The sequence below is a fragment of the Cryptomeria japonica genome, chromosome 9 (assembly GCF_030272615.1).
Source record: "Cryptomeria japonica chromosome 9, Sugi_1.0, whole genome shotgun sequence".
NCBI classification, from domain to species: domain Eukaryota; kingdom Viridiplantae; phylum Streptophyta; class Pinopsida; order Cupressales; family Cupressaceae; genus Cryptomeria; species Cryptomeria japonica.
The window spans coordinates 288,237,138-288,250,722 of NC_081413.1; the positions used below are offsets into that span (position 1 = coordinate 288,237,138).

The window sequence follows — 13,585 nt, forward strand, 5'->3', positions numbered from 1 at the left end:
AGCTCAATGTTGTCTTTAAAGATGTCATGAGCAAAAGAAGTCAGTCATGGATGAAGTAAAACTACAAGTGGATGAGAAAATGACATCCATTTCAAAGCTTGTCCTAATGATGACAAAAAAATGAAGACATTTGTTGTAGTTAAGTTTCACAAGTCTATGTGGAAAAAATACTTAAGGAGAAAGCATAAATATTATTTTAAGTAATTTAACCCCAATTTTAACGATTAACCAAAGACCTTATTTAGAGGCTGATATCTCTTAGAGAGTAAAGATTCTCATAGTCCAATTAAGAATTAACTCACATTGTTGTTGGTGTGAAACAAGCAGATAGAAAAAGCCAAATAAGATATGAAAAAATATTATTTATGTCTTTTGCATAACTAGAACAATGGAAACATAAATTCACTTTATTTTAGCATGTAAAGCTTACAATTACATCCAAATAAATACACACAATTTAAGGACAACTTCATTTCAAAATCTGTTCAACAAGAAGATAGTTGAAAAAAAGAGAGAATTTATTATGAGTTGAATAGAAAAAAACCAGAACTTAAAAAACACTAAGAGTCTAAATCTGTTATCCCAAATACTATCTTTCACTTCTTGAATGCTAAAACATTGTCTATCTTCTACAATATATAAGATTGTTTCCTTGTAATTGTTCGATTTCCTTCTCATCTTCCACGATATATAATATTGAAATAACAGTTGGGAGCCGTGAATGCAGTTGAGGGGTGAAGATCTGAGCTATAACTGAACAACCATGTGTTGTTACCATTCCTATCTGCCTCTCCCTTTTCTCACTACACTATCCTCAAATACACCCTCACTGCTACTTGGGAGACAATTTATCCATGTCAAACGAAGCACCCTGCTCAAAATTTGGCCCCCCTTGCAGCTATGTAGTCAGGTCAGAGCCAGAGGTTATTATGCAAAGGGAATGCGTACTATTAACAAGAGTAGGACAGGACGTTGTAGCCTTCTCGCGCAGCTCCATTCACAATCGAGTGAGTAACAGTTTTCACGCTTTCTCTCCCACATATTAATAATTGATTGTGTGAACTCAAAATTTCTCCTGGTTTCTATTCCTCATATTTTTAATTGGGTTCTCCATTTTGGCACTAGTTCTTTGGACATAAGCATGACTCTTAATTTCCATTTTTTACTATAAATAATACCCAGAGATCATTCGAGGCAAGTATATATGCTACATAAAAGATTCGTCAGGAAGACTTTGGCAAGTGAGATTGTATCCTGGGTTGGTTCTCAGTCAGTATCTATCCGCTACTTACCAGTCAACTATAGGTTTGAGAATAATTAAACAACATAGTTTTAGTAGTGCTGCTATGATTGCATATAGGCTAGCGCTACATCAATTGCAGTCTAGCGGAGGCAATCATAAACGGTAGATTTGTCTTGTTAAGGGAATCGTTTTCAGTCTACACTGGCCAAGGTGAAACAGAGTCATTTAGAACATCTTTCTTCCAAATCCCTAGCTTGACATGTGCACAGACCCGAGTCTGTTGTTTTTGTGCAAGGATGGAGTATATAAGAAATCTTCTCAAAGTCTTTTCATATTCAGTTTTCTATTTCTATTTTAATTTGCGTTGAGCACATGCTACAGTCTGTGTGGGAGAGAACTCCTTTTAATGCGAGATTGAGTGATATTCTCAATGCATCTGAGCTATATGTATGAGTCAACCCCATGACCAGATGATCACAGTGCTCTTGGTTTAAACATATTTGTAAGAAATATTAATTCCCAAAGTAGCCACACCATGTGGATGCCTAAACATAAGGATTGGCACTTCTCGGAACATGTCAAATTTGGGTTAAGATGGATCTACCGTTCTACATTTGTATCTTAATCTCTATCTACAAAAGCACAACGCAATCATATTTATGTTTCAAAGGACCCACTTTATTATTTCTCTGGGGAGCTCTGAGACCTTGAGTTTTCTTTTGGGAAGTGAAATGTCTTCCTCTTAATCATTTAGGAGTTATAATTCAGTGAGGGTTTGAACCTAGACCTTTTAAACAGAAACTTCAACGAACCAAAATTTCAGTTTAACATTAAACCATTAGGATATGAACTAAATCTACAAACAGCCTGGAAATGTGCTATTTTTCAGAAAATGAAGACAAGAAGATTTACAAGAAGACAAGAAAATTACAAGGTGAAAAGAAAACATCAGGATTTAGCACAGTTCAAGGAGGAATGAAGAGGTAACTTGTAAGACAACAATGCAAGGGAGAGGCGAATTTCCCTTTTGCATTGTACGGACACATTATATCTCTGCCACAAGCTCCAAGACTTCGTTGCATTCCTGCCCTTGAATGCATGCATAGGTGCTAACCCCGCTCAAAAATGCACAAGTACCTTCAAGTTACACTTTGCATGTTATGCATGCATACATGAAATTTCTGCCTTGTTATGCATGGGGTCATGTAATTTCCGCCTTGCATTACAAGGGCAGGAGCAAATTCTGCCATGTAATACACATACCGACATGAAGAAGTTAAGCTCCAAGATATACAAGGAATCGAATGAGGGTATTCTAAGGATGAGGAAACTAGACTGTGCAACGGATAGACACGTGGGAAAGAAAGACATCTCAATAATGCGAGAGGTGGAGATGAAAGTGCAAAAGAATGTGAGAGAAGACAAAGTCAAGACATTGCAACATGAGGAAGGATTCATCAACAATGCGAGTAAAGAAGGATATTACACGATGAAAGGCTCTACAAGTATAAGAAGATCAAAGACATCAAGGATTGACATCATGAAGGTGATGAAGGAAGAAGAAGAATAGCAAGGAATGCATCTCTCAAGCAAATAGTTTTAGAAGAGTTGATCAAAGCTAGAAGATGATGCATTTTGGGAATATGAGCCATTACATTTGTCAAAGGGTTGGATGATGTTGAGTATCAAGAGATATTGCTTGCGATGGGATATCAAGTCTACAAGACATACATGCCGAGGTGGCATTTAATCTTTATCAAGCCAATCAAATGATTCCAAGTCAAAGTGTCTAGATTCAATGAACTTGACTCATCTAGTAGATGACAGCTATCCATGTGGAAGGCACCAAATTCAATACACCTAACCTCATTTCTATTGGTTCAAATTCAAGGGAATGACCTGTCCAAAATATTGTAATTTTCTCATTGGTCGAATAGGAGTTAGTTGTAACTAACCCTAATTAGGGTTTCATCATGTAATCTCAACCATTGATCTTGAATCAATCCCGACCTTTGAATTGTAATTGGGATGTTTATATAAATTATAAAGCATTACCTTCTCATTTGTAAGGGTTAATAGTTAGAAGTTCATAAGTAGGAAGCAAGTAGTAGTAGAGGAGGAGGAGGAAACTCAAAGTTGTTGTCAAGACTATGGTGGAACCAATACATGAATTTTTATTGAAGCATGGTGGATCTTTATGTGTTGCTTCAACATTTTGCATGGTTTCTTGTTACTTCTCAAATTTAGTTAAAGTTCATTGATCTTAATGGAGAAATGTAATAATATGTGATGAATTCCTTGGTTCATACTTTTTGTGGTTTGCTGATTATAAGCTATAGTGTAAAGTTACCCCGAACCTCATTATTGCAACTGTTCGATTGCGAAAGTTTCATCTGGATTGCACCAGTGTTGGGTATTTGAATGAATGGTTCGTATTAGGAAAATATTTCATTGCCTTTGGAGATCGCACTAGTGTTGTGTAGTTGTTATCATGACGAAGCAAAGCTTGGTTTGAAGGAGTTTGTCTATCAAAGCTTCACCCATTACCATCCTTGTCCTTCGTGTTAGCTTAGATTTCTTAACCTTTCACCTTTTGTCTTTTATTTTCTAGGTGAGTTAAGTTAGATTCCACGTTCCAGTTGTGATTCAAAACATAAGTCCCTTTGTGATTACCAACATTATCACATCATTATCACTGAGTCTATCCAAAATATAAAGTCGATTGTTCATATTGTAAATGTTGGAGTTGCCTTATTTGATCACATTATTTAGCATATGAGGTTTCTTTGTTCAAGAGAGGATAGAATACTTAGTATTTTATTCTGTATTTGAGGTGTCCTTAAAAACACATCAACAAGACCTTTCCAAGAGAATTTTTCTCTAACCTGTCTGTATGTCTTGAAGTACCCTGGATGTCCTACAAGTGGTGTATCATCAATGACTCTAAAGATCTTTGCCTTCTTCATTTTCAATTCAAGAACCAAGTAAATTGTCTTTGTAGTAGACGATACCATCCACCACTGTGTTACTATCATCTGGAACCTTACCATCCATCAACTCACATGCAAAGGTATTCTTGGAATACTCAACTAAAAAATGAGCCTTCCAATCAGCTGAAATATCTATTAGAGAGAAAATAGTGGGCTCCCTAGAAAGTGTTAGAATTCGTGAAATGCGAATCCCACAAGCCCAGTTATCTTCTGCAAGAATACCTGTCACACATAAAGAGAGAATTGAACAACAAAATAATTGAAGACAAAAACAATGAAATTGATTGAATTGCTTTGAAATTGTTTGAGTTACAATGAAGGTTATGACATCCTTATAAAGAAATCTAACTCTAAAGATAGAAACCCTAAATGGTGGAGTTTACAAGATAGATTGAGAGTTAAAACAAAATGCACGAATCAGTCATGTATGCACAAATAGCATAATAGACTAATTAAATGCATGAAACTCTCGAAATCTAAATATAGTTTGCTTTTCCTAGTTTGCATTATGCATGGAGATACATATTAATTAATTATCCCTAATTAATTAATTAACTAAATAATAAATGCCAATAATTAATTACTAATTAAGGCATCAATTAATTCGTGAATAAATGCAATTAAGTGGATAATTAATGTATGAATTATTTACTCCAACACCCCCCTGAATGCAAAACTAGGGAGAGAGGCAAAAAAGATGTAGAAAAAAAAGCATGCAAAGATGAATGCAAGATGGGTCCTGGCATAAAGCCTGATGAGGTACCCATGAACATACATGAAAGTTTCTCAAAAAAGGAGCAAAGGAGAAAACCCAGTGGGAACAAAACTCCTCTCCAAAAGAGAAACAAAAGACAAGCATGAAGAAACATTGAAGCATGAAGAAGCTGCAAACTCTGTCGTAGAAAGACTGCTATGATGTTGAAAAAAGAACCTCCAGAAATAGTAATGCAAGAGTGTCCATATGGTAAGTATTCCATCTCACCGAAATGCATGGGTAACCAGCCACTGCATCTTCTTAGTACACAGGAACAAATACTGAGTACATAGAACCTCCAACGTGAAACCAAGGAAGCATTGGCATCAACAGTAGAAACCCCCCCCATAATGCTGACAAGGGAGAGGTATGACAGGTACACTAAATCTGAATGCTTCTCTCCATGATGCTGAAAAAAGTAGAGATCTTAGACAAGAAAGGTGGAGCTTGGATCACAGGAAGGCAAAATAGGACCAGAAAAAGCACTGTTGACTTCGAAAGGAAGAGACAGTGGTTTGGTAAGTAGTCTGCAAAAATGGACTTGAGATCTGGATAGAGCTCTGAATCATCTTTTTGACAATATCTCGTTTGCGAAAAATGGAGTCCGGATGCACAAGATATGCCCTCGGGAGTGCAAACGGCAACTTTTGACTTCAACTGGCAAAAAAGCCTGCAAAATGGAAAAATCAGAAAAAAAATACCTCCAAATCTGGATTGGGCTTGGAAAGAGCTTTCCAACGATATATGGTTTGCCCAATTTCGCCTCCGTATGGTCAAGTTAGAGCGAAAAAACCATCGTCCTATCAAAAAAGGATTTGGAGGAAAAAAAAATGGCCCCCCTGGTGGTGAGGTGGTGGCTCCTTGGCAGAGCGGAGCGCTGGCGGCGGTTTGCGGTAAAGGTGGTGGCGGTGGCGGTTAGCAGAAGCCGCTAGTGGCTAGCGCTGTGGCTGCTGCGGTTACTGTCGGCGGTAGTGCCACTGCCTGTTACGGTGACCGCTTGCGGTTGCCATAGCGGCTCAGCCCTGACATGTCGTTAAACTGCTTACAATTTTTTTTTTTTGACAGGGCTGTACGGTACGCATTGTATGGCCCAAAAATAAATTTTTTTTTGCCTCAAAGGTTAATCACCCAATATAGGCAAATTGTATATCAAAATTCATCTGAAAGGCCTTCTAAAACCAATGGCGAGGTCCGTTTGGGCCCAAAAAGCTCAGAATTTTCAGGTACCCTCTGGAACAGAGAAAACCCTCGAACTTCGAACCCTTGCGAAATGGACTCCGTGTATCTGATTTTAGTGAAACAAAAGGCGATTCTGACTTTCTCAAGCCTTTTGGAATTGATGGTGTGCTCCAAATTAACCCAAGATGATCGATTTGCTATGCATGCAAATAATCTCTAAAAAAATGAACAAGAATCTTCAGATTTGGTGCTCTGATACCATGTTAGAATTAATGATCCCACAAGCCTAGTTATTTTCTGCAAGAATTCCTGTTACACATAAAGAGAGAATTGAACAACAAAATAATTGAAGACAATAACAATGAAATTGATTGAATTGCTTTGAAATTGCTTGAGTTACAATGAAGGATATGACATCCTTATAAAGAAATCTAACTCTAAAGATAGAAACCCTAAATGGTGAAGTTTACAAGATAGATTGAGAGTTAAAACAAAATAAATGAATCAGTCATGTATAGTGTATACACAAATAGCATAATACTTAATAGACTAATTAAATGCATGAAACTCTTGAAATCTAAACATAGTTTGCTTTTCCTAGTTTTGCATTATGCATGGAGATAAATATTAATTAATTATCCCTAATTAATTAATTAACTAAATAAATGCCAATAATTAATTACTAATTAAGGCATCGATTAATTAGTGAATTAATAAAATTAAGTGAATAATTAATGTATGAATTATTTACTCCAACAGAAAGGGCATTGGCAACAATATTCCTTTTTTCCTTTACATATTCTTTGTAAAAGTCATATGCTCGAACTTTGAAGACCCACTTTTGTTGCCTCTCATTTAAATCTTTTTGCTCTAAGAAGTATTTCAAGCTATTATGATCTATTCTGACAACAAATTTTCCACTTACCAAATACTGTCTGAACTTTGCCAACACATGCATGATGGCAAGCATCTCATTATTGTAGATGGAATATAACCTCTCTGTATCTTGGAGCTTTTGGCTCTCATAGGCAATGGTATGCCTATTCTGCATCAATATTGCCCCAATTCCATCACACTCCAAAACAAAAGGCTGAGAGAAATTAGGTGAAGCTAAAACAAGATAGACACTCATTACCTCTATTGTCCACTTGAAAGCTCCCTTTTTAGTGAGATATGTAAGAGGTGCACCATAATGAGAGAACCCCTTAACAAACCTCTTGTAATACTTGCATAAGCTAAAGAATCCCTTAGTTTTTGTTGATGCTTCGACGATGGCCAATCTAGAATAGCTAGTATCGTTGTCAAATGAACCTAAACACCATTTGCATTGATCACATGCCCCTTGTAAAGAATCTTAGTATCCCAAACTCACACTTGGAAGCCTTAGCAAACAAGGACTGTGCCTCCATGATGTCCAAAACCACATCAAGTTGCCTAAGGTGATTCTGCCGAGTTCTATTGTAGATAAGAATATCATCGAAGGACACTTGAAGAAACTTCTACAAGTGTTTATTGAAAATATGGTTCATGCAAGATTAGAAGGTGGCAAGATTGTTGGTCAAGCTAAATAGCATGACTAAAAAATCGTAGTGCCCATAATGACACTTGAATGTTGCTTTGTGTATATCCTACTCCCTGACTTTTATGTGATGGTTTTCTGAACAAAGATCAATTTTCAAAAAATACATTGCACCATGTAGCTCATCTAACAACTCATTGATCCCGGGAATAGGATACTTGTTTTTGATTGTTTTTTTAATTTAGTGCATGATTGTCAATGCACATCCACATAGTCCCATCCTTCTTCACTAGAACAAACGAACAAGCAAAAGGATGTGAGCTAGGCCTAATATGTTCCATATCTAATAACTCCTTAATTGCTTTTTCGGTTTCCTCCTTGAACTTCTTTTGATCTCGATAAGGAGTGGTGATAATAGGCTTACAACTCTCCTCCAGCTCGATCATATGATAAAAATCCCTATAGGAGTTTTCCCAGGGGGAATCTCACTGAAAACTAGACTATGTTTATCCAACATGGATTGACTATCCACATGATGCTGTCCATTGCTATTAGTAGGGGCCTTAGATGAAATAAAAAATTGGGCTGCCCATGCAACATCTCCATGTCTAAATATGCTCTCCATCCTCTTCATTGTCACGATCTTGGGTGCACCCTTGGACATACCCCTTAAGACTATCTTCTTATCATCCACTCGAAAGTTCAACTCCACAGTGTGGAAATTCTGTGAGTACTTTCCCAACAAGTGAAGCCACTGAATACCTAGAATAGCATTAGTATCCTCCAAATCAACCACATAAAAATTATTTGTGATAGTGTAATTGCCTAATGCAATATTTAGTTGTGGGATTCAATTTGTACAAGTCATCGGAAAACAATCTACCACTACCACATTGAAACCCTCAAAGTATTCTGCTTGTAGTCCCCTCTTAACTACCAATGTAGAATCTATAAAGTTGTGGATCAGCCCACTATCCAGCAATATAGTAACACATTGACCCTGTAAAATTCCACAAACTTTGAAGGAGTTATATTTAGCAGTGCTAGGGAGTGTAGCAATGGTCTCACCTTTCACCTCCTTGGGTGAATGCTCATCTAATGAGCACATGCTTATACTGAGTGGGGGGTGGGTGGGGTGAATCACTATAAGGTAATCTTTTACTTTTTCAAATTAATAATCACAATGATATCAATCTCACAACACCAACAATTAAGAACACAAGAACATAAGATTTACGTGGAAACCCTTTTGGAGAAAATAATGGCAAAAGATTGTTTATATAAATTTCTCTTACAAACTTTGTAGGCACCAACTTATTGGAGACACCAATCCCGCTTATCTTTGTAGGCACCAACCCATTGGAGACACTTATATAAAATTCTCTTACAAATTTTGTAGGCATCAACCTATTGGATACTTCAATCCTACTTATCTTTGTTGGCACCAACCCAATGGGAGATACCAATGCTCACTATTGATGTAATTGTAATGTCCCCTTTTGGGATATACCTAATTTTTGCCCAAAACTAGCAATTCTAATAGTACAATTTATTTAAAAGGAATATTCTATAAATAAATTACACAATTGCTATAAAACTTAGAGAAAATTGTAATAAATTAACATCAAATAATATGATCATAGACAATCCCTATAGAATACAAAGTATCCTAAATGCATTTGGAGCCATTTCATAGTTATTCCCAACAGCCAACCATATTATGAAATTTGATGGGAAAGCATGATAGGGCACCGGGAGCTTGTCCTCCTCAATCAAGCCCAAGGGCACGGGATGAGCCTCTGAGTCATTCAACCCCTTGGTCTCAGGTATTGACACATCTGGCTTGGGGTTGGTGTAATTGATGAGGGAACCAATGCTGTTGCATCTCCCTATCATACGTTTCACATTGATTCCAAATGTGATTGCTTGTTGGAAATCAAATAGATATATTAATAATATATATATCTTGAAGAATTTCCAATTTAATTCAATAAATAAATAAAAGCTTTTAACAGTTTTATAAGTAAATAGTAAATACATTCTTGCAGCATACCAATCACTTAATAAATATTATACTCTGCTGTATCTCACTGTATTATACTTAGAATCAGATTGTCTTGTTCAATATTTATTTCCAATAGATATCTTATGTCTCAATTTCCTCCCTGTCTTCACAAATGGATCTATCTCCTTTATATATTTTTGGTTTTGGGCGAGGGTCATCTCTTTTTACAGACAACATCTCTTTTGCAAGGGATGCATCCTCTCTTAATTAAAGTACTGCCTTATTGTAATGCTAATCGCTACCGATTAATTATCTTTGTTTAGGAATAGCTGCCCCACTAGTCTTTTGTTAATATTGATCAATCCTTTTAATGGATTGCTTGCCTTTGATTTCCTTCGTCTAAGTTAATGGGCAGCAATTGGAGTTAGTGCTGCGATTGGCTAAGGACTGCAATTACGTAGTGTTGTGACCATTTCACACATTGCCCCATTGCAAATGGGGACCCCTGTTTTTTGCTTTCTAGGGTTTTTTTTTAGGTCTTTTAGGGTTTTGTCCGTTAGCCTTTGCATTTTGAGTGCTGTCGGGGAGATAAATAGGATAGCAAGTTTGGCTTGAGTGATGTCCAGATCCTGAAATTTGGCTAAGTCTGAAAGTCTTGATCCTGAAATTTGGCTAAGTTTGGAATGTCCTGATCCTGAAATTTGACTAAGTCTGGAAACTAAAAAACCTCAAAAAACTAGATTTTGCAATATAACTCCTGGAGGTCTGAAACCACTCTCAAACATCCTGAAAGTATATATGGAATATAACTTAAAGTATAAGAAAATGTCACTTATACTTAAATGTTATATTCCATAAAAATTATCCTAATAGAGAGTTCAAAAAACCCAAAGGCGCTCCTGTCCTTCACTGAGGATCCAGAGCGCATTTCACTCCTGTCCCTCCCCAAGGGTCCAAGGCGAAGCGCTCCTGTCCCTCACCCAGGAACCAGGGCGAAAATGTTATTTTATGCATATTTGACACTAACTTTTCTATTTTGTTTTGTGCAGGGTCTCCCGGAGTGATGATTGAACGTGACTTGATACTTTTGAAGATTTTGAAGGCACAAAAATGGTGAATTTTGAAGGTTAAAGGAAAAAGTGCTCCCGTCCCTCACCAAGGGACCAGGGCAAAAAGACTTATTTGAGTCATTCCTGGCCTTGTTTGGTCAAATTGAAACATCAAAGGCATGGTGGACGGCAAAATGAACGTGATAGAGCATCCAGACTTGATCAAAGACAAAGAAATGATGAAGTTTTTGCCTAGAGGGTCAAAAGTGCTCCTGTCCCTCACTGAAGGACCAGAGCGATTTTCTTTATATGCACAATTTTAGACCTTTCTTGGACATTAACTTTTATTCATAGCATGAAGTAAGATGAAATCTTCCCTAGCAAAGGAATTTCGAGATGAAAAGTGAGACAATTTGGCTTAGAAGGCAAAAAGTGCTCCTGTCCCTCACTGAAGGACCGGAGCTTGATTTTCAAATTTGCACTGTTTTTGCAGGATCAAGACAATTTTATGATTTGAAGAGGTCAAGGGAAGCATGTTTTGTCCATTGAATATAATTTAAGTGGTCTACAAAGGAGTAAATCAACCCAAGTGACAAAAGTGCTCTTGTCCCTCACTGAAGGACCATGGCGTTTTTTCAGTTTCTCCTCCTTCTTTGAGATTTTATGGCAAAATTGGACCTAGATGGGAAGGACGAATGATGTTTTATGCCTTAGATGTGATTGAGGGTTTAAAAGACAAAGAAATACACCAAGACGTAAAAAAGTGCTCCTGTCCCTCTCCAAGGGTCCAGAGTGATTTTCTAAAAAGTGCAAATTTCTTGCAAGGCCAGGGCAAGTTTGTGATTGAAATGAATGGAAGAAGACATGATTTGCCCGTTGAAGATAATTTGGAAAGCTAGCAAAGGATGGATAAGCTTGAAATTGCAAAAGTGCTCCTATCCCTCACCAAGGGACCTGGGCGAAAAACATGTTATCTAGCTTTTCTCTCCAAATTTGGACAAATCTAGGCCAAGGCGCGAGTTTGAAATGATGTTTAAAATGCTTCGAGGTGGAATTGAGATGCAAGATTTGCAAAATTTGATGACAATTGGCAAAAGTGCTCCTGTCCCTTTCCAAGGGACCAGGGCGAAATCTCCAAATATGCCCATTTACCTTGCATTTTGAAATGATATTTTTGTTTCCAAGGCTCAAGAAGGAGTGAAATGTGATATTCTACGCCTGGAGGGTAATTTGAAGTTGATATGATCAAGAATTTGCACAAGGACTCAAAAGTGCTCCTATCCCTCACTGAAGGACCAGGGCGATTTTTATAAAATCAACAATTTCCCTCCGAGATTAGGCTAAGGCAAGATTGTGTGAGATGGCAAGGATCTTCTAAAGCATGGTGAACAAAGATTTGACTTCAAAATTTGAGAATCCTAGCCTAAAAATGAAAAAGCGCTCCTGTCCTTCACTGGAGGACCAGGGCGAAAATCTTGGGAGAGCTTATTTTGCCTTGCAAAAACGAGTTAAGCATTCATGGAACAAGTGAAAGAGATCATTGCTTACTCCACAACGAGAATCAACAAATGAAAGATGAAGGATTGAGGACAAAAGTGAAAAGGTGCTCCTGTCCCTCACCCAGGGTCCAGGGTGAAAAGGTCTTAAAGTCACGTTCCTTCTAAAGATCAAGTGAATTAAACTCAAGACTCCAATTAAAATGCCATTTTTGATGCCTAGATGAAGTTTTGAACGTGAAAATGAGGAATGCAAGGCCTAGATTGAGAAAAGTGCTCCTGTCCCTCTCCAAGGGACCAGAGCGATGTTAATGGCATTCATTATTTTTTTACCATATTTGGGCGTTAATATCCTCCAAATCGCATTAGATGCCAAATTGCTAACTTCGGAATATTTGAAAAAAATTAAATCACATTGGCATTTAATAAATTTATTTTGAGCCTCAAAAAATTGAATTTTTATTATAAAGGCATTTAAAATTAATTTTTATTAAATTAAAATTAAATGTGAGCACACAAGGCATTATTTTGTCTTTATTTATCAAGTCGGCCTTCTTCTTGATGGTTTTTTTATTTTATTTTAAAGCTTAATTGCTAGGTCGGCCTCAACAAGAATCAAGGTAAGGCGCTCTATATATTGGAGGTGTTTTTTCACAATTCAAATCATTCAATCATCCTTTTAAGTGCGAAATTGGAGAGCAAAAGAAGGTGCGAAATCGAGCTGGAGTGGAGGGCGAAATTCATTTTGAAGACTTTTGAAGAGGCTAGTGGAGTTTATTCTTTTCCAAGCTAGAGGAGGCGCAATTTATCCAAGAGGAGGCTATGATCTACACTTTGCCTAGCGAAATTCATCTATTTTTGCATCATTTCTTAGAGTTTAATACTCAAGGGAAGGTATGAAGAATTACCTTTTTGAAGATCTCATTCAAGACTTATTATGATCCCATTGCAATTTTGTAAAGTCTAAGTCTTGAAGATCCAAATTCCATTCATTGTTAATTTTAAAATGTGTAGTTCTTGATTTATCATGACTTTTTTCAAATTAATATCTTAAGTTTTACCTTTGAAAGGTCTTAAATTTCATGCTTTGAGGTTTGATGCTCAAAAGACTAACTTTAATATTTTGTGTAGGCATCAAATGGAGATCCCGGAGTTGTAAAATCAAGCCAAATCAAGGACGGTCTCCTCCAAGAAGATCAAGCAAGGACAAGGGCGACCTCCTCCAGTCTAGCATCGACAAGGATGGCTTTCTTCGATCAAACATCAACAAGGGCGACCTCTTCCAATCCAGCATTCCAAGGCGAAATACATCAATCATCCTGCACATCAAAGACGAAAGAAGTTAGAGCA

The 13,585-nt window shown here is 37.0% G+C and overlaps 1 protein-coding gene across 3 annotated transcripts in view; it reads left to right on the plus strand.

The window, feature by feature from the left end:
• The first annotated feature begins 560 nt into the window (after positions 1 to 560).
• Positions 561 to 13,585, plus strand: part of LOC131042144 (putative hydrolase C777.06c) — a 232,371-nt gene continuing 219,346 nt past the window's right edge. For 2 of the 3 annotated variants that reach the window (XM_059211125.1, XM_059211126.1), the window contains exon 1: positions 561 to 1,007. In XM_059211125.1, coding sequence (XP_059067108.1) covers positions 764 to 1,007 — 244 coding nt within the window. In that variant the 5' untranslated portion in view covers positions 561 to 763. The remainder of the gene's footprint in view (positions 1,008 to 13,585) is intronic. The other variant, XM_057975468.2, reaches the window with a different exon arrangement.